This window comes from Salmo salar, chromosome ssa15 (assembly GCF_905237065.1).
Source record: "Salmo salar chromosome ssa15, Ssal_v3.1, whole genome shotgun sequence".
Taxonomy (NCBI): domain Eukaryota; kingdom Metazoa; phylum Chordata; class Actinopteri; order Salmoniformes; family Salmonidae; genus Salmo; species Salmo salar.
The window spans coordinates 95,278,374-95,304,586 of record NC_059456.1 but is presented as its reverse complement, the minus strand read 5'-3'; the positions used below and the strand labels follow the sequence as shown (position 1 = coordinate 95,304,586).

The window sequence follows — 26,213 nt, the reverse complement described above, 5'->3', positions numbered from 1 at the left end:
TCTACAATACAACACATTATTACACACTACTCTACTACTACATATCTACAATATAACACATTATTACACACTACTCTACCATAACATATCTACAATATAACACATTATTACACACTACTCTACCACAACATATCTACAATACAACACATTATTACACACTACTCTACCATAACATATCTACAATACAACACATTATTACACACTACTCTACCACTACATATCTACAACACATTATTACACACTACTCTACCACTACATATCTACAATATAACACATTATTACACACTACTCTACCATAACATATCTACAATATAACACATTATTACACACTACTCTACCACAACATATCTACAATACAACACATTATTACACACTACTCTACCACAACATATCTACAATATAACACATTATTACACACTACTCTACCACAACATATCTACAAAACACATTATTACACACTACTCTACCACAACATATCTACAATACAACACATTATTACACACTACTCTACCACAACATATCTACAATATAACACATTATTACACACTACTCTACCACAACATATCTACAATACAATACATTATTACACACTACTCTACCATAACATATCTACAATATAACACATTATTACACACTACTCTACCACAACATATCTACAATATAACACATTATTACACACTACTCTACCATAACATATCTACAATATAACACATTATTACACACTACTCTACCATAACATATCTACAATGCAATACATTATTACACACTACTCTACCACTACATATCTACAATACAATACATTATTACACACTACACTACCATAACATATCTACAATATAACACATTATTACACACTACTCTACCACAACATATCTACAATATAACACATTATTACACACTACTCTACCATAACATATCTACAATACATTATTACACACTACACTACCATAACATATCTACAATATAACACATTATTACACACTACTCTACCATAACATATCTACAATATAACACATTATTACACACTACTCTACCATAACATATCTACAATATAACACATTATTACACACTACTCTACCACAACATATCTACAATACAATACATTATTACACACTACTCTACCATAACATATCTACAATATAACACATTATTACACACTACTCTACCACAACATATCTACAATACAACACATTATTACACACTACTCTACCATAACATATCTACAATATAACACATTATTACACACTACTCTACCACTACATATCTACAACACATTATTACACACTACTCTACCACTACATATCTACAATATAATACATTACTACACACTCCTCTACCATAACATATCTACAATGTAACACATTATTACACACTACTCTACCACAACATATCTACAATATAACACATTATTACACACTACTCTACCACAACATATCTACAATATAACACATTATTACACACTACTCTACTACTACATATCTACAATATAACACATTATTACACACTACTCTACCACTACATATCTACAATATAACACATTATTACACACTACTCTACCATAACATATCTACAATATAACACATTATTACACACTACTCTACCACAACATATCTACAATAAAACACATTATTACACACTACTCTACCACAACATATCTACAATATAACACATTATTACACACTACTCTACCACTACATATCTACAACACATTATTACACACTACTCTACCACTACATATCTACAATATAACACATTATTACACACTACTCTACCACTACATATCTACAATATAACACATTATTACACACTACTCTACCACAACATATCTACAATATAACACATTATTACACACTACTCTACCATAACATATCTACAATATAACACATTATTACACACTACTCTACCACAACATATCTACAATACAACACATTATTACACACTACTCTACCACAACATATCTACAATATAACACATTATTACACACTACTCTACCACAACATATCTACAATATAACACATTATTACACACTACTCTACCATAACATATCTACAATATAACACATTATTACACACTACTCTACCACAACATATCTACAATACAACACATTATTACACACTACTCTACCACAACATATCTACAATATAACACATTATTACACACTACTCTACCACAACATATCTACAATATAACACATTATTACACACTACTCTACCATATCTACAATATAACACATTATTACACACTACACTACCATAACATATCTACAATATAACACATTATTACACACTACTCTACCATAACATATCTACAATATAAAACATTATTACACACTACTCTACCATAACATATCTACAATACAACACATTATTACACACTACTCTACCACAACATATCAACAATATAACACATTATTACACACTACTCTACCACAACATATCTACAATATAAGACATTATTACACACTACTCTACCACTACATATCTACAATACAATACATTATTACACATTACTCTACCACAACATATCTACAACACATTATTACACACTACTCTACCACTACATATCTATAATATAACACATTATTACACACTACTCTACCACTACATATCTACAACACATTATTACCCACTACTCTACCACAACATATCTACAATATAACACATTATTACAATATCTACAATATAACACATTATTACACACTACTCTACCATAACATATGTACAATATAACACATTATTACAATATCTACAATATAACACATTATTACACACTACCATAACATATCTACAATATAACACATTATTACACACTACCACAACATATCTACAATTCAACACATTATTACACACTATTCTACCATAACATATCTACAATATAAAATCAATAATACAGAAAAATAACAATATTAAAATGTATGTTTGTGTACAGTGTGTGTTAGCATGTGTTTTCGAATGCAGGTGTAAGTGCCTGTGTGTGTGTGTGTGTGTGTGTGTGTGTGTGTGTGTGTGTGTGTGTGTGTGTGTGTGTGTGTGTGTGTGTGTGTGTGTGTGTGTGTGTGTGTGTGTGTGTGTGTGTGTGTGTGTGTGTGTGTGTGCGTGTCTCTTCACACTCCACACTGTTACTTAAGGTGTAGTTTTATCTGTTTTTTAAAATCAGATTTTACCGTTTGCTGATTAACCTGATGTGGAATATAGTTCCATGTAGTCATGGCTCTATGTAGTACTGTGTGTTTTCCGTAGTCTGTTCTGGACTTGGGGACTGTGAAGAGACCTCTGTTGGCATGTCTTGTGGGGTATGTATGGGTGTCTGAGCTGTGCGCTAGTCGCTTAAACAGACAGCTCTGTGATTTCAACATGTCAAGCAGTGATGCAGTCAATCTCTCCTCCACCATTATCCAGGAGAGATTGACATGCATATTATCAATGCTGGCTCTCTGTGTATATCTAAGGTCCAGCAGTGCTGCTCTGTTCTGTGCCAATTGTAATTTGCATATGTCCCTCTCTGTGACACCCGACCATATGACTTGACAGTAGCCCAGGTGTGACAAAACTAGGGCCTGTAGTACTTGCCTTGTTGATAGTGTTGTCAAGAAAGCAGGGTAACGCTTTATTATGGACAGACTTCTCCCCATCTTAGCTACAGTTGTAACAATATGTTTTGACCATTGACAGTCTACAATCCAGGGTTACACCAAGCAGTTTAGTCACCACAAATTATTAATTTCAAGATTTAGTTGAGGTTTAGGGTTTAGTGAAATGATTTGTCCCAAATACAATGCTTTAAGATTTTGTAATATTTAGGACCATCTTATTTCTTGCCACCCATTCTGAAACTGACTTGCAGCTCTTTGTTAAGTGCTGCAGTGATTTCACTTGCTGTAATAGCTGATGTGTATAGTGTTGAGTCATCAGCATACATAGACACACAGGCTTTATTCAGTGCCAGTGGTAGGTCATTAGTAAAGATTTTAAGAAGTAAGGGGCCTACCTAGCTACCCTGGGGAATGCCTGACTTTACCTGGATTATTATGTTGGTGAGGCTTCCATTAAAGAACACCCTCTGTGTTCTGTTAGACAGGTAACTCTCAATCCACAATATAACATGGGATGTAAAGACACAGATTATGATTGATAATGTTAAAAGCTTCAGAAACAGCTCCTACAATCGTATTATTATAAATAATACTGTACTAGTCAGGACAGCTCCTACCACAACCCACCATACAGGACAGTTCCTACCACACCTGTATCTCAGCAAATCATCAGTCATTTCTGTAAGTTCCGTAAATGTTGAATGCCCTTCCCTATAAGTGTGCTGAAAGTCTGTTGTTAAATAGTTTACTGTGAAATACCATTGTATCTGGTCAAACTTTTTTTTCAAAAGTTTACTAAGGGTTGGTAACAGGGTGACTGGTTGTCAAGACCCAGATAGCTTGTTATTGTTGATAGACAATAACAGAAAAATGTACCTTTTCCACACTCACTTTACGTAATTCAAATTTACAATGCTTGCCTTTCATAATTCGGTCAGTTATATATGGATGTACAGGTTCATAATTTGTTGCTGTCATGGTTGTCATGTCATGCCTAAGTTTAAAAAATATATATCATTAATTAATGATGAATGAGCCATTTGATTCAATGATTGATGGAGCCGAGTTTGCCTTTTTGCCCAAAATGTAATTTATGATGTTTTAGCCGGGTTTGTAAAGATGTGATCAATACATTTGTAGATACCCTGGTAGGTTGCCTGCACTGGTTACAGTTTGAAGCTTTTTCTTGAGTGGGCAGCTTGATGAAAGCCAGTCAATATTTAGATCACCCACAAAATATACCTCTCTGTTGATATCACATAAATGATCAAGCATTTCACACATACAGTATTATCCAGATACTGACTGTTAGCACTTGGTGGTCTATAGCAACTTCCCACAAGAATGGACTTTAGGTGAGGAAGGTGAACCTGTTAGTCAGTATATGAATATTATCTCTTACTGGCAAGTTATCGATTTCATGAACCTTGTTTCTTATCAGTTATCGATTTCATGAACCTTATTTCTTATCAGGCTTATCAGAGGTAGACATGACAGTGATTTTTATGTTTGAGCTGATATTTATGTTTGAGCTGCAGGGTAAACTTCACACAGTGGGCTTCATACTAGGGCTAACAGTATAACTCAGGTTCAGAGGCACACGATTACTGCTGGCAATAGCTGACAGAGGCATTCAGTGGAGCTAGAGGGACATACAATAGGTTACTTACATTATGACTGCCAACACCCCTGGGACAATGTACATTTGCAGCAACACTATTACTCAGCAACACAGTGGTAGGGATTATCTGAGCAGGGTTTGGGTCACTATTAAGTCATTGTCTCAACGCAGCCTTGAAATGTGTGGACAGGGTCCAGGAACCAAGATGATTTGTATGGAATCCGTCATTCTTGGAGCGCATTTTCTGTTTACATAATGTGTCACACAGTTATCTATAAAAGTTATGGCAACAGAGCTACAGTAGTGTTTCAGCTAGGTTTGTAATGCCAGTAGCCTGCTGAATCAACTGCTTTTTTGAGGCTTTCAGAGCTTTTTGAGTCTTTTAGGGCTTTTTGGAGTCTTTCAGGGCAGTATGGAGACTTTCAGGGCTTTTGGAGTCTTTTAGGGCTTTTTGGAGTCTTTCAGGGCAGTATGGAGACTTTCAGGGCTTTTGGAGTCTTTTAGGGCTTTTGGAGTCTTTTAGGGCTTTTGGAGTCTTTTATGACTTTCTGGAGTCTTTCAGAGCTTTTTGGTGTCTCAGAGCTGTATGGAGTCTTTCAGGCTTGACATAGAGTGTAATGACAGCTATGGTACTTTAACAGTTGTTAAATAATGCTTAGGTCTGCTTGGCTGCTGCACACACACAAACACACACAGACACACACATACACACACACACACAGAGAGACACACAGACCTATACAACTGTTGAACTTGAGGTTAATGGTGTTACAGGTTAGGTTAACAGGATTAGTTAGGATAGGGTTAGGTTAACAGGGTTAGGGTCAGGTTAACAGAGTTAAGTTAATAAGGTCAGGGTAGGGTTAGGTTAACAGGGTCAGGTTAACAGGGTTAGGCTATACAGGGTTAGGTTAACAGGGTCAAGTTAACAGGGTCAAGTTAACAGGGTCATGGTAGGGTTAGGTTAACAGGGTCAGGTGAACAGGGTCAGGTGAACAGGGTTAGGGTAACAGGGTCAAGTTAACAGGGTTAGGTTAACAGGGTCATGGTAGGGTTAGGTTAACAGGGTCAGGTTAACAGAGTCAGGTGAACAGGGTTAGGTTAACAGGGTCATGGTAGGGTCAGGTTAACAGGGTCAGGTTAACAGGGTCAGGTTAACAGGGTCAGGTTAACCGAGTCAGGTGAACAGGGTTAGGTTAACAGGGTCAAGTTAACAGGGTTAGGTTAAAAGGGTCAAGTTAACAGGGTTAGGTTAACAGGGTCAGGTGAACAGGGTCAGGTGAACAGGGTTAGGTTAACAGGGTCAAGTTAACAGGGTTAGGTTAACAAGGTCATGGTAGGGTTAGGTTAACAGGGTCATGGTAGGGTCAGGTGAACAGGGCCAGGCGAACAGTGTTAGGTTAGGGTCAGGTGAACACTGCTCTAACACTGGCCTGGAGTACTACTCAGGACTAGAAACTGGGCTAGACACTGGAATAGATACTGTACTAGTCACTGGGCTAGATACTGGACTAGACACAGGACTAGACACTGGGCTAGATACTGGACTAGACACTGGGCTAGATACTGGACTAGATACTGTACTAGTCACTGGGCTAGATACTGGACTAGACAGGGATGTACAGTAGCCTATACATAATCTCTCTCTCCCTCTCCCTCTCCCTCTCCCTCTCTCTCTCCCTCTCCCTCTCCCTCTCCCTCTCCCTCTTCCTCTTCCTCCGTCCCTCTTAATTTCTCTCAGATGGACCCAGTGCAGAAGGCGGTGATCAACCATACCTTTGGCGTTCCACTGGTGAAAACCAAGAGGCCCATCATCTCTTGTAACGTCTGCCAGATACGCTTCAACTCTGAGGTACAGAACAGCTTCCTACCACCACCCACAATACTCACTCTAACTCTAACCCTGTAATGTCTGCCAGATACCTTCAACTCTGAGGTATAGCACACTATAGCAATTCTGACATACTCACTCTAACACTGTAACCTTCAACTCCTTCCATAACCCACCGTATAGGACAGCTTCTACCACAACCCACCATACAGAACAGCTCCTACCACAACCCACCATACAGGACAGCTACTACTACAACCCACCATACAGGACAGCTACTACCACAACTCACCATACACAACAGCTCCTACCACAACCCACAATACAGGACAGCTACTACCACAACCCACAATACAGGACAGCTAGTACCACAACCCACCATACAGGACAGCTAGTACCACAACCCACCATACAGGACAGCTACTACCACAACCCACCATGCAGGACAGCTAGTACCACAACCCACCATACAGGACAGCTAGTACCACAACTCACCATACAGGACAGCTACTACCACAACTCACCATACACAACAGCTCCTACCACAACCCACCATACAGGACAGCTACGACCACAACCCACCATACAGGACAGCTAGTACCACAACCCACCATACAGGACAGCTAGTACCACAACCCACCATACAGGACAGCTACTACCACAACCCACCATGCAGGACAGCTAGTACCACAACGCACCATACAGGACAGCTAGTACCACAACTCACCATACAGGACAGCTACTACCACAACTCACCATACACAACAGCTCCTACCACAACCCACCATACAGGACAGCTAGTACCACAACCCACCATACAGGACAGCTAGTACCACAACCCACCATACAGGACAGCTAGTACCACAACTCACCATAAAGGACAGCTACTACCACAACCCACTATACAGGACAGCTCCTACCACAACCCACCATACACGACAGCTCCTACCACAACCCACCATACAAGACAGCTCCTACCACAACCCACCATACAGGACAGATACTACTACAACCCACCATACAAGACAGCTACTACCACAACCCACCATACAGGACAGCTACTACCACAACCCACCATACAGGACAGCTACTACCACAACCCACCATACAGGACAGCTACTACCACAACCCACCATACAGGACAGCTACTACCAAAACCCACCATACAGGACAGCTACTACCACAACCCACCATACAGGACAGCTACTACCACAACCCACCATACAGGAGAGCTACTACCACAACCCACCATACAGAACAGCTCCTACCAAAACCCACCATACAGGACAGCTAGTACTACAACCCACCATGCAGGACAGCTAGTACCACAACCCACCATACAGGACAGCTACTACCACAACCCACCATACAGGACAGCTAGTACCACAACCCACCATACAGGACAGCTACTACCACAACCCACCATACAGGACAGCTACTACCACAACCCACCATACAGGACAGCTCCTACCACAACCCACCATACAAGACAGCTGCTACCACAACCCAACATACAGGACAGATACTACTACAACCCACCAGACAGGACAGCTACTACCACAACCCACCATACAGGACAGCTAGTACCACAACCCACCATACAGGACAGCTAGTACCACAACCCACCATACAGGACAGCTAGTACCACAACTCAACATACAGGACAGCTACTACCACAACCCACCATACAGGACAGCTCCTACCACAACCCACCATACACGACAGCTCCTACCACAACCCACCATACAAGACAGCTCCTACCACAACCCACCATACAGGACAGATACTACTACAACCCACCATACAGGACAGCTACTACCACAACCCACCATACAGGACAGCTAGTACCACAACCCACCATACAGGACAGCTACTACCACAACCCACCATACAGGACAGCTACTACCACAACCCACCATACAGGACAGCTACTACCACAACCCACCATACAGGACAGCTACTACCACAACCCACCATACAGGAGAGCTACTACCACAACCCACCATACAGAACAGCTCCTACCACAACCCACCATACAGGACAGCTAGTACTACAAACCACCAAGCAGGACAGCTAGTACCACAACCCAATATACAGGACAGCTACTACCACAACCAACCATACAGGACAGAAAGTACCACAACCCACCATACAGGACAGCTACTACCACAACCCACCATACAGGACAGCTCCTACCACAACCCACCATACACGACACCTCCTACCACAACCCACCATACAAGACAGCTCCTAGCACAACCCAACATACAGGACAGATACTACTACAACCCAACATACAGGACAGCTACTACCACAACCCACCATACAGGACAGCTCCTACCACAACCCACCATACACGACAGCTCCTACGACAACCCACCATACAAGACAGCTCCTACCACAACCCACCATACAAGACTGCTCCTACCACAACCCACCATACAGGACAGCTAGTAATACAACCCACCATACGAACAGCTACTACTACAACTCACCATACAGGACAGCTAGTACCACAACCCACCATAGAGGACAGCTCCTACCACAACCCACCATACAGGACAGCTAGTACTACAACCCACCATACAGGACAGATACTACTACAACCCACCATACAGGACAGCTACTACCACAACCCACCATACGGGACAGCTACTACCACAACCCACCATACAGGACGGCTACTACCACAACCCACCATACAGGACAGCTACTACCACAACCCACCATACAGGAGAGCTACTACCACAACCCACCATACAGAACAGCTCCTACCACAACCCACCATACAGGACAGCTAGTACTACAACCCACCATGCAAGACAGCTAGTACCACAACCCACCATACAGGACAGCTAGTACCACAACTCACCATACAGGACAGCTACTACCACAACCCACCATACAGGACAGCTCCTACCACAACCCACCATACACGACAGCTCCTACCACAACCCACCATACAAGACAGCTGCTACCACAACCCAACATACAGGACAGATACTACTACAACCCACCATACAGGACAGCTACTACCACAACCCACCATACAGGACAGCTAGTACCACAACCCACCATACAGGACAGCTAGTACCACAACCCACCATACAGGACAGATACTACGACAACCCACCATACAGGACAGCTACTACCACAACCCACCATACAGGACAGCTACTACCACAACCCACCATACAGGACAGCTACTACCACAACCCACCATACAGGACAGCTACTACCACAACCCACCATACAGGACAGCTACTACCACAACCCACCATACAGGACAGCTACTACCACAACCCACCATACAGGACAGATACTACCACAACCCACCATACAAGACAGCTACTACCACAACCCACCATACAGGACAGCTACTACCACAACCCACCATACAGGACAGCTAGTACCACAACCCACCATACAGGACAGCTAGTACCACAACCCACCATACAGGACAGCTACTACCACAACCCACCATACAGGACAGCTAGTACCACAACCCACCATACAGGACAGCTACTACCACAACCCACCATACAGGAGAGCTACTACCACAACCCACCATACAGGACAGCTCCTACCACAACCCACCATACAGGACAGCTAGTACCACAACCCACCATGCAGGACAGCTAGTACCACAACCCACCATACAGGACAGCTACTACCACAACCCACCATACAGGACAGCTAGTACCACAACCCACCATACAGGACAGCTACTACCACAACCCACCATACAGGACAGCTCCTACCACAACCCACCATACACGACAGCTCCTACCACAACCCACCATACAGGACAGCTCCTACCACAACCCACCATACAGGACAGATACTACTACAACCCACCATACAGGACAGCTACTACCACAACCCACCATACAGGACAGCTAGTACCACAACCCACCATACAGGACAGCTAGTACCACAACCCACCATACAGGACAGCTAGTACCACAACTCAACATACAGGACAGCTACTACCACAACCCACCATAGAGGACAGCTCCTACCACAACCCACCATACAGGACAGCTAGTACCACAACCCACCATACAGGACAGCTCCTACCACAACCCACCATACAGGACAGATACTACTACAACCCACCATACAGGACAGCTACTACCACAACCCACCATACAGGACAGCTACTACCATAACCCACCATACAGGACAGCTACTACCACAACCCACCATACAGGACAGCTACTACCACAACCCACCATACAGGACAGCTACTACCACAACCCACCATACAGGACAGCTACTACCACAACCCACCATACAGGAGAGCTACTACCACAACCCACCATACAGAACAGCTCCTACCACAACCCACCATACAGGACAGCTAGTACTACAACCCACCAAGCAGGACAGCTAGTACCACAACCCAACATACAGGACAGCTACTACCACAACCCACCAAACAGGACAGCAAGTACCACAACCCACCATACAGGACAGCTACTACCACAACCCACCATACAGGACAGCTCCTACCACAACCCACCATACACGACAGCTCCTACCACAACCCACCATACAGGACAGCTCCTACCACAACCCAAAATACAGGACAGATACTACTACAACCCACCATACAGGACAGCTACTACCACAACCCACCATACAGGACAGCTCCTACCACAACCCACCATACACGACAGCACCGACAGCTCCTACCACAACCCACCATACAAGACAGCTCCTACCACAACCCACCATACAGGACAGCTAGTACTACAACCCACCATACGAACAGCTACTACTACAACTCACCATACAGGACAGCTAGTACCACAACCCACCATAGAGGACAGCTCCTACCACAACCCACCATACAGGACAGCTAGTACTACAACCCACCATACAGGACAGATACTACCACAACCCACCATACAGGACAGCTACTACCACAACCCACCATACAGGACAGCTACTACCACAACCCACCATACAGGACAGCTAGTACCACAACCCACCATACAGGACAGCTACTACCACAACCCACCATACAGGAGAGCTACTACCACAACCCACCATACAGTACAGCTACTACCACAACCCACCATACAGGACAGCTAGTACTACAACCCACCATGCAGGACAGCTAGTACCACAACCCACCATACAGGACAGCTAGTACCACAACCCACCATACAGGACAGCTACTACCACAACCCACCATACAGGACAGCTCCTACCACAACCCACCATACAGGACAGCTCCTACCACAACCCACCATACAGGACAGCTGCTACCACAACCCAACATACAGGACAGATACTACTACAACCCACCATACAGGACAGCTACTACCACAACCCACCATACAGGACAGCTAGTACCACAACCCACCATACAGGACAGCTAGTACCACAACCCACCATACAGGACAGATACTACGACAACCCACCATACAGGACAGCTACTACCACAACCCACCATACAGGACAGCTACTACCACAACCCACCATACAGGACAGCTACTACCACAACCCACCATACAGGACAGCTACTACCACAACCCACCATACAGGACAGCTACTACCACAACCCACCATACAGGACAGCTACTACCACAACCCACCATACAGGACAGCTACTACCACAACCCACCATACAGGAGAGCTACTACCACAACCCACCATACAGGACAGCTACTACCACAACCCACCATACAGGACAGCTAGTACCACAACCCACCATGCAGGACAGCTAGTACCACAACCCACCATACAGGACAGCTACTACCACAACCCACCATACAGGACAGCTAGTACCACAACCCACCATACAGGACAGCTACTACCACAACCCACCATACAGGACAGCTACTACCACAACCCACCATACAGGACAGCTACTACCACAACCCACCATACAGAGACAGCTACTACCACAACCCAAAATACAGGACAGCTACTACCACAACCCACCATACAGGACAGCTAGTACCACAACCCACCATACAGGACAGCTACTACCACAACCCACCATACAGGACAGCTCCAACGACAACCCACCATACACGACAGCTCCTACCACAACCCACCATACAAGACAGCTCCTACCACAACCCACCATACAGGACAGCTAGTACCACAACCCACCATACAGAACAGCTACTACTACAACTCACCATACAGGACAGCTAGTACCACAACCCACCATAGAGGACAGCTCCTACCACAACCCAACATACAGGACAGCTAGTACTACAACCCACCATACAGGACAGCTACTACCACAACCCACCATACAGGACAGCTACTACCACAACCCACCATACAGGACAGCTACTACCACAACCCACCATACAGGACAGCAATTACCACAACCCACCATACAGGACAGCTACTACCACAACCCACCATACAGGACAGCTACTACCACAACCCACCATACAGGACAGCTACTACCACAACCCACCATACAGGACAGCTACTACCACAACCCACCATACAGGACAGCTACTACCACAACCCACCATACAGGACAGCTAGTACCACAACCCACCATGCAGGACAGCTAGTACCACAACCCACCATACAGGACAGCTAGTACCACAACCCACCATACAGGACAGCTAGTACCACAACCCACCATACAGGACAGCTACTACCACAACCCACCATACAGGACAGCTCCTACCACAACCCACCATAAACGACAGCTCCTACCACAACCCACCATACAAGACAGCTCCTACCACAACCCAAAATACAGGACAGATACTACTACAATCCACCATACAGGACAGCTACTACCACAACCCACCATACAGGACAGCTCCTACCACAACCCACCATACACGACAGCTCCAATGACAACCCACCATACAAGACAGCTCCTACCACAACCCACCATACAAGACAGCTCCTACCACAACCCACCATACAGGACAGCTAGTACCACAACCCACCATACGAACAGCTACTACTACAACTCACCTTACAGGACAGCTAGTACCACAACCGACCATAGAGGACAGCTCCTACCACAACCCACTATACAGGACAGCTAGTACTACAACCCACCATACAGGACAGATACTCCTACCACAACCCACCATACAGGACAGTTCCTACCACAACCCACCATACAGGACAGCTACTACCACAACCCACCATACAGGACAGCTAGTACCACAACCCACCATACAGGACAGCTAGTAACACAATCCACCATACAGGACAGCTGCTACCACAACCCACCATACAGGACAGCTACTACCACAACCCACCATACAGAACAGCTACTACTACAACCCACCGTACAGGACAGCTAGTACCACAACCCACCATACAGGACAGCTCCTACCACAACACACCATACACGGCAGCTCCTACTACAACCCACCATACAGGACAGCTCCTACCACAACCCACCATACAGAACAGCTCCTACCACAACCCACCATACAGGACAGCTACTACCACAACCCACCATAAAGGACAGCTACTACCACAACCCACCATGCAGGACAGCTACTACCACAACCCACCATACAGGACAGCTACTACCACAACCCACCATAAAGGACAGCTACTACCACAACCCACCATACAGGACAGCTACTACCACAACCCACCATTCAGGACAGCTAGTACCACAACCCACCATACAGGACAGCTCCTACCACAACCCACCATACAGGAGAGCTACTACCACAACCCACCATACAGGACAGCTACTACCACAACCCACCATACAGGACAGCTACTACCACAACCCACCATACAGGAGAGCTACTACCACAACCCACCATACAGAACAGCTCCTACCACAACCCACCATACAGGACAGCTAGCACTACAACCCACCATGCAGGACAGCTAGTACCACAACCCACCATACAGGACAGCTAGTACCACAACTCACCATACAGGACAGCTACTACCACAACCCACCATACAGGACAGCTCCTACCACAACCCACCATACACGACAGCTCCTACCACAACCCACCATACAAGACAGCTGCTACCACAACCCAACATACCGGACAGATACTAGTACAACTCCCCATACAGGACAGCTACTACCACAACCCACCATACAGGACAGCTAGTACCACAACCCACCATACAGGACAGCTAGTACCACAACCCACCATACAGGACAGCTAGTACCACAACTCACCATACAGGACAGCTACTACCACAACCCACCATACAGGACAGCTACTACCACAACCCACCATACAGGACAGCTCCTACCACAACCCACCATACAAGACAGCTCCTACCACAACCCACCATACAAGACAGCTCCTACCACAACCCACCATACAGGACATCTAGTACTACAACCCACCATACGAAGAGCTACTACTACAACTCACCATACAGGACAGCTAGTACCACAACCCACCATAGAGGACAGCTCCTACCACAACCCACCATACAGGACAGCTAGTACTACAACCCACCATACAGGACAGATACTACGACAACCCACCATACAGGACAGCTACTACCACAAGCCACCATACAGGACAGCTACTACCACCACCCACCATACAGGACAGCTACTACCACAACCCACCATACAGGACAGCTACTACCACAACCCACCATACAGGACAGCTCCTACCACAACCCACCATACAGGACAGCTAGTACCACAACCCACCATACGAACAGCTACTACTACAACTCACCTTACAGGACAGCTAGTACCACAACCGACCATAGAGGACAGCTCCTACCACAACCCACTATACAGGACAGCTAGTACTACAACCCACCATACAGGACAGATACTCCTACCACAACCCACCATACAGGACAGTTCCTACCACAACCCACCATACAGGACAGCTACTACCACAACCCACCATACAGGACAGCTAGTACCACAACCCACCATACAGGACAGCTAGTAACACAATCCACCATACAGGACAGCTGCTACCACAACCCACCATACAGGACAGCTACTACCACAACCCACCATACAGAACAGCTACTACTACAACCCACCGTACAGGACAGCTAGTACCACAACCCACCATACAGGACAGCTCCTACCACAACACACCATACACGGCAGCTCCTACTACAACCCACCATACAGGACAGCTCCTACCACAACCCACCATACAGAACAGCTCCTACCACAACCCACCATACAGGACAGCTACTACCACAACCCACCATAAAGGACAGCTACTACCACAACCCACCATGCAGGACAGCTACTACCACAACCCACCATACAGGACAGCTACTACCACAACCCACCATAAAGGACAGCTACTACCACAACCCACCATACAGGACAGCTACTACCACAACCCACCATTCAGGACAGCTAGTACCACAACCCACCATACAGGACAGCTCCTACCACAACCCACCATACAGGAGAGCTACTACCACAACCCACCATACAGGACAGCTACTACCACAACCCACCATACAGGACAGCTACTACCACAACCCACCATACAGGAGAGCTACTACCACAACCCACCATACAGGACAGCTCCTACCACAACCCACCATACAGGACAGCTAGGACTACAACCCACCATGCAGGACAGCTAGTACCACAACCCACCATACAGGACAGCTAGTACCACAACTCACCATACAGGACAGCTACTACCACAACCCACCATACAGGACAGCTCCTACCACAACCCACCATACACGACAGCTCCTACCACAACCCACCATACAAGACAGCTGCTACCACAACCCAACATACCGGACAGATACTAGTACAACTCACCATACAGGACAGCTACTACCACAACCCACCATACAGGACAGCTAGTACCACAACCCACCATACAGGACAGCTAGTACCACAACCCACCATACAGGACAGCTAGTACCACAACTCACCATACAGGACAGCTACTACCACAACCCACCATACAGGACAGCTCCTACCACAACCCACCATACACGACAGCTCCTACCACAACCCACCATACAAGACAGCTCCTACCACAACCCACCATACAAGACAGCTCCTACCACAACCCACCATACAGGACAGCTAGTACTACAACCCACCATACGAAGAGCTACTACTACAACTCACCATACAGGACAGCTAGTACCACAACCCACCATAGAGGACAGCTCCTACCACAACCCACCATACAGGACAGCTAGTACTACAACCCACCATACAGGACAGATACTACGACAACCCACCATACAGGACAGCTACTACCACAAGCCACCATACAGGACAGCTACTACCACAACCCACCATACAGGACAGCTACTACCACAACCCACCATACAGGACAGCTACTACCACAACCCACCATACAGGACAGCTACTACCACAACCCACCATACAGGACAGCTACTACCACAACCCACCATACAGGACAGCTAGTACCACAACCCACCATACAGGACAGCTAGTACCACAATCCACCATACAGGACAGCTGCTACCACAACCCACCATACAGGACAGCTACTACCACAACCCACCATACAGGACAGCTACTACTACAACCCACCATACAGGACAGCTAGTACCACAACCCACCATACAGGACAGCTCCTACCACAACACACCATACACGGCAGCTCCTACTACAACCCACCATACAGGACAGCTACTACCACAACCCACCATACAGAACAGCTACTACCACAACCCACCATACAGGACAGCTACTATCACAACCCACCATAAAGGACAGCTACTACCACAACCCACCATACAGGACAGCTAGTACTACAACCCACCATACAGGACAGATACTCCTACCACAACCCACCATACAGGACAGTTCCTACCACAACCCACCATACAGGACAGCTACTACCACAACCCACCATACAGGACAGCTAGTACCACAACCCACCATACAGGACAGCTAGTAACACAATCCACCATACAGGACAGCTGCTACCACAACCCACCATACAGGACAGCTACTACCACAACCCACCATACAGAACAGCTACTACTACAACCCACCGTACAGGACAGCTAGTACCACAACCCACCATACAGGACAGCTCCTACCACAACACACCATACACGGCAGCTCCTACTACAACCCACCATACAGGACAGCTCCTACCACAACCCACCATACAGAACAGCTCCTACCACAACCCACCATACAGGACAGCTACTACCACAACCCACCATAAAGGACAGCTACTACCACAACCCACCATGCAGGACAGCTACTACCACAACCCACCATACAGGACAGCTACTACCACAACCCACCATAAAGGACAGCTACTACCACAACCCACCATACAGGACAGCTACTACCACAACCCACCATTCAGGACAGCTAGTACCACAACCCACCATACAGGACAGCTCCTACCACAACCCACCATACAGGAGAGCTACTACCACAACCCACCATACAGGACAGCTACTACCACAACCCACCATACAGGACAGCTACTACCACAACCCACCATACAGGAGAGCTACTACCACAACCCACCATACAGAACAGCTCCTACCACAACCCACCATACAGGACAGCTAGCACTACAACCCACCATGCAGGACAGCTAGTACCACAACCCACCATACAGGACAGCTAGTACCACAACTCACCATACAGGACAGCTACTACCACAACCCACCATACAGGACAGCTCCTACCACAACCCACCATACACGACAGCTCCTACCACAACCCACCATACAAGACAGCTGCTACCACAACCCAACATACCGGACAGATACTAGTACAACTCCCCATACAGGACAGCTACTACCACAACCCACCATACAGGACAGCTAGTACCACAACCCACCATACAGGACAGCTAGTACCACAACCCACCATACAGGACAGCTAGTACCACAACTCACCATACAGGACAGCTACTACCACAACCCACCATACAGGACAGCTCCTACCACAACCCACCATACACGACAGCTCCTACCACAACCCACCATACAAGACAGCTCCTACCACAACCCACCATACAAGACAGCTCCTACCACAACCCACCATACAGGACATCTAGTACTACAACCCACCATACGAAGAGCTACTACTACAACTCACCATACAGGACAGCTAGTACCACAACCCACCATAGAGGACAGCTCCTACCACAACCCACCATACAGGACAGCTAGTACTACAACCCACCATACAGGACAGATACTACGACAACCCACCATACAGGACAGCTACTACCACAAGCCACCATACAGGACAGCTACTACCACCACCCACCATACAGGACAGCTACTACCACAACCCACCATACAGGACAGCTACTACCACAACCCACCATACAGGACAGCTACTACCACAACCCACCATACAGGACAGCTACTACCACAACCCACCATACAGGACAGCTAGTACCACAACCCACCATACAGGACAGCTAGTACCACAATCCACCATACAGGACAGCTGCTACCACAACCCACCATACAGGACAGCTACTACCACAACCCACCATACAGAACAGCTACTACTACAACCCACCATACAGGACAGCTAGTACCACAACCCACCATACAGGACAGCTCCTACCACAACACACCATACACGGCAGCTCCTACTACAACCCACCATACAGGACAGCTCCTACCACAACCCACCATACAGAACAGCTCCTACCACAACCCACCATACAGGACAGCTACTATCACAACCCACCATAAAGGACAGCTACTACCACAACCCACCATGCAGGACAGCTACTACCACAACCCACCATACAGCACAGCTACTACCACAACCCACCATTCAGGACAGATAGTACCACAACCCACCATACAGGACAGCTCCTACCACAACCCACCATACAGGAGAGCTACTACCACAACCCACCATACAGGACAGCTACTACCACAACCCACCATACAGGACAGCTACTACCACAACCCACCATACAGGAGAGCTACTACCACAACCCACCATACAGAACAGCTCCTACCACAACCCACCAATTAGGACAGCTAGCACTACAACCCACCATGCAGGACAGCTAGTACCACAACCCACCATACAGGACAGCTAGTACCACAACTCACCATACAGGACAGCTACTACCACAACCCACCATACAGGACAGCTCCTACCACAACCCACCATACACGACAGCTCCTACCACAACCCACCATACAAGACAGCTCCTACCACAACCCACCATACAGGACAGCTAGTACTACAACCCACCATACGAACAGCTACTACTACAACTCACCATACAGGACAGCTAGTACCACAACCCACCATAGAGGACAGCTCCTACCACAACCCACCATACAGGACAGCTAGTACTACAACCCACCATACAGGACAGATACTACGACAACCCACCATACAGGACAGCTACTACCACAACCCACCATACAGGACAGCTACTACCACCACCCACCATACAGGACAGCTACTACCACAACCCACCATACAGGACAGCTACAACCACAACCCACCATACAGGACAGCTACTACCACAACCCACCATACAGGACAGCTACTACCACAACCCACCATACAGGACAGCTAGTACCACAACCCACCATACAGGACAGCTAGTACCACAATCCACCATACAGGACAGCTGCTACCACAACCCACCATACAGGACAGCTACTACCACAACCCACCATACAGAACAGCTACTACTACAACCCACCATACAGGACAGCTAGTACCACAACCCACCATACAGGACAGCTCCTACCACAACACACCATACACGGCAGCTCCTACTACAACCAACAATACAGGACAGCTCCTACCACAACCCACCATACAGAACAGCTCCTACCACAACCCACCATACAGGACAGCTACTATCACAACCCACCATAAAGGACAGCTACTACCACAACCCACCATGCAGGACAGCTACTACCACAACCCACCATACAGGACAGCTACTACCACAACCCACCATAAAGGACAGCTACTACCACAACCCACCATACAGGACAGCTACTACCACAACCCACCATTCAGGACAGCTAGTACCACAACCCACCATACAGGACAGCTCCTACCACAACCCACCATACAGGAGAGCTACAACCACAACCCACCATACAGGACAGCTACTACCACAACCCACCATACAGGACAGCTAGTACCACAACCCACCATACAGGACAGCTAGTACCACAACCCACCATACAGGACAGATACTACGACAACCCACCATACAGGACAGCTACTACCACAACCCACCATACAGGACAGCTACTACCACAACCCACCATACAGGACAGCTACTACCACAACCCACCATACAGGAGAGCTACTACCACAACCCACCATACAGAACAGCTCCTACCACAACCCACCAATTAGGACAGCTAGCACTACAACCCACCATGCAGGACAGCTAGTACCACAACCCACCATACAGGACAGCTAGTACCACAACTCACCATACAGGACAGCTACTACCACAACCCACCATACAGGACAGCTCCTACCACAACCCACCATACACGACAGCTCCTACCACAACCCACCATACAAGACAGCTGCTACCACAACCCAACACACCGGACAGATACTACTACAACCCCCCATACAGGACAGCTACTACCACAACCCACCATACAGGACAGCTAGTACCACAACCCACCATACAGGACAGCTAGTACCACAACCCACCATACAGGACAGCTAGTACCACAACCCACCATACAGGACAGCTACTACCACAACCCACCATACAGGACAGCTAGTACTACAACCCACCATACGAACAGCTACTACTACAACTCACCATACAGGACAGCTAGTACCACAACCCACCATAGAGGACAGCTCCTACCACAACCCACCATACAGGACAGCTAGTACTACAACCCACCATACAGGACAGATACTACGACAACCCACCATACAGGACAGCTACTACCACAACCCACCATACAGGACAGCTACTACCACAACCCACCATACAGGACAGCTACTACCACAACCCACCATACAGGACAGCTACAACCACAACCCACCATACAGGACAGCTACTACCACAACCCACCATACAGGACAGCTACTACCACAACCCACCATACAGGACAGCTAGTACCACAATCCACCATACAGGACAGCTGCTACCACAACCCACCATACAGGACAGCTACTACCACAACCCACCATACAGAACAGCTACTACTACAACCCACCATACAGGACAGCTAGTACCACAACCCACCATACAGGACAGCTCCTACCACAACACACCATACACGGCAGCTCCTACTACAACCAACAATACAGGACAGCTCCTACCACAACCCACCATACAGAACAGCTCCTACCACAACCCACCATACAGGACAGCTACTATCACAACCCACCATACAGGACAGCTACAACCACAACCCACCATACAGGACAGCTACTACCACAACCCACCATACAGGACAGCTAGTACCACAACCCACCATACAGGACAGCTAGTACCACAACCCACCATACAGGACAGATACTACGACAACCCACCATACAGGACAGCTACTACCACAACCCACCATACAGGACAGCTACTACCACAACCCACCATACAGGACAGCTACTACCACATCCCACCATACAGGACAGCTACTACCACAACCCACCATACAGGACAGCTACTACCACAACCCACCATACAGGACAGCTACTACCACAACCCACCATACAGGACAGCTACTACCACAACCCACCATACAGGAGAGCTACTACCACAACCCACCATACAGGACAGCTCCTACCACAACCCACCATACAGGACAGCTAGTACTACAACCCACCATGCAGGACAGCTAGTACCACAACCCACCATACAGGACAGCTACTACCACAACCCACCATACAGGACAGCTAGTACCACAACCCACCATACAGGACAGCTACTACCACAACCCACCATACAGGACAGCTCCTACCACAACCCACCATACACGACAGCTCCTACCACAACCCACCATACAAGACAGCTCCTACCACAACCCAAAATACAGGACAGATACTACTACAATCCACCATGCAGGACAGCTACTACCACAACCCACCATACAGGACAGCTCCTACCACAACCCACCATACACGACAGCTCCAATGACAACCCACCATACAAGACAGCTCCTACCACAACCCACCATACAAGACAGCTCCTACCACAACCCACCATACAGGACAGCTAGTACTACAACCCACCATACGAACAGCTACTACTACAACTCACCTTACAGGACAGCTAGTACCACAACCGACCATAGAGGACAGCTCCTACCACAACCCAAATATACAGGACAGCTAGTACTACAACCCACCATACAGGACAGATACTCCTACCACAACCCACCATACAGGACAGTTCCTACCACAACCCACCATACAGGACAGCTACTACCACAACCCACCATACAGGACAGCTACTACCACATCCCACCATACAGGACAGCTACTACCACAACCCACCATACAGGACAGCTACTACCACAACCCACCATACAGGACAGCTACTACCACAACCCACCATACAGGACAGCTACTACCACAACCCACCATACAGGAGAGCTACTACCACAACCCACCATACAGAACAGCTCCTACCACAACCCACCATACAGGACAGCTAGTACTACAACCCACCATGCAGGACAGCTTGTACCACAACCCACCATACAGGACAGCTACTACCACAACCCACCAAACAGGACAGCTAGTACCACAACCCACCATACAGGACAGCTACTACCACAACCCACCATACAGGACAGCTCCTACCACAACCCACCATACACGACAGCTCCTACCACAACCCACCATACAAGACAGCTCCTACCACAACCCAAAAAACAGGACAGATACTACTACAATCCACCATACAGGACAGCTACTACCACAACCCACCATACAGGACAGCTCCTACCACAACCCACCATACACGACAGCTCCAATGACAACCCACCATACAAGACAGCTCCTACCACAACCCACCATACAAGACAGCTCCTACCACAACCCACCATACAGGACAGCTAGTACTACAACCCACCATACGAACAGCTACTACTACAACTCACCTTACAGGACAGCTAGTACCACAACCGACCATAGAGGACAGCTCCTACCACAACCCACTATACAGGACAGCTAGTACTACAACCCACCATACAGGACAGATACTCCTACCACAACCCACCATACAGGACAGTTCCTACCACAACCCACCATACAGGACAGCTACTACCACAACCCACCATACAGGACAGCTAGTACCACAACCCACCATACAGGACAGCTAGTACCACAATCCACCATACAGGACAGCTGCTACCACAACCCACCATACAGGACAGCTACTACCACAACCCACCATACAGAACAGCTACTACTACAACCCACCGTACAGGACAGCTAGTACCACAACCCACCATACAGGACAGCTCCTACCACAACACACCATACACGGCAGCTCCTACTACAACCCACCATACAGGACAGCTCCTACCACAACCCACCATACAGAACAGCTCCTACCACAACCCACCATACAGGACAGCTACTATCACAACCCACCATAAAGGACAGCTACTACCACAACCCACCATGCAGGACAGCTACTACCACAACCCACCATACAGGACAGCTACTACCACAACCCACCATAAAGGACAGCTACTACCACAACCCACCATACAGGACAGCTACTACCACAACCCACCATTCAGGACAGCTAGTACCACAACCCACCATACAGGACAGCTCCTACCACAACCCACCATACAGGAGAGCTACTACCACAACCCACCATACAGGACAGCTACTACCACAACCCACCATACAGGACAGCTACTACCACAACCCACCATACAGGAGAGCTACTACCACAACCCACCATACAGAACAGCTCCTACCACAACCCACCATACAGGACAGCTAGCACTACAACCCACCATGCAGGACAGCTAGTACCACAACCCACCATACAGGACAGCTAGTACCACAACTCACCATACAGGACAGCTACTACCACAACCCACCATACAGGACAGCTCCTACCACAACCCACCATACACGACAGCTCCTACCACAACCCACCATACAAGACAGCTGCTACCACAACCCAACATACCGGACAGATACTACTACAACCCCCCATACAGGACAGCTACTACCACAACCCACCATACAGGACAGCTAGTACCACAACCCACCATACAGGACAGCTAGTACCACAACCCACCATACAGGACAGCTAGTACAGCAACTCAACATACAGGACAGCTACTACCACAACCCACCATACAGGACAGCTCCTACCACAACCCACCATACACGACAGCTCCTACCACAACCCACCATACAAGACAGCTCCTACCACAACCCACCATACAGGACAGCTAGTACTACAACCCACCATACGAACAGCTACTACTACAACTCACCATACAGGACAGCTAGTACCACAACCCACCATAGAGGACAGCTCCTACCACAACCCACCATACAGGACAGCTAGTACTACAACCCACCATACAGGACAGATACTACGACAACCCACCATACAGGACAGCTACTACCACAACCCACCATACAGGACAGCTACTACCACAACCCACCATACAGGACAGCTACTACCACAACCCACCATACAGGACAGCTACTACCACAACCCACCATACAGGACAGCTACTACCACAACCCACCATACAGGACAGCTACTACCACAACCCACCATACAGGAGAGCTACTACCACAACCCACCATACAGAACAGCTCCTACCACAACCCACCATACAGGACAGCTAGTACTACAACCCACCATGCAGGACAGCTAGTACCACAACCCACCATACAGGACAGCTACTACCACAACCCACCATACAGGACAGCTAGTACCACAACCCACCATACAGGACAGCTACTACCACAACCCACCATACAGGACAGCTCCTACCACAACCCACCATACACGACAGCTCCTACCACAACCCACCATACAAGACAGCTCCTACCACAACCCAAAATACAGGACAGATACTACTACAACCCACCATACAGGACAGCTACTACCACAACCCACCATACAGGACAGCTCCTACCACAACCCACCATACACGACAGCTCCAATGACAACCCACCATACAAGACAGCTCCTACCACAACCCACCATACAAGACAGCTCCTACCACAACCCACCATACAGGACAGC

At 47.3% G+C, this 26,213-nt stretch overlaps 1 protein-coding gene across 2 annotated transcripts in view; it reads left to right on the top strand.

The window, feature by feature from the left end:
- The window catches only part of LOC106592553 (zinc finger protein 385A), a 322,502-nt gene that overhangs the window by 248,155 nt on the left and 48,134 nt on the right, over positions 1-26,213 (top strand). For both annotated transcript variants that reach the window (XM_045696335.1, XM_045696336.1), the window contains one exon: positions 6,955-7,065. In XM_045696335.1, the coding sequence (XP_045552291.1) occupies positions 6,955-7,065 (111 nt within the window). The remainder of the gene's footprint in view (positions 1-6,954; positions 7,066-26,213) is intronic.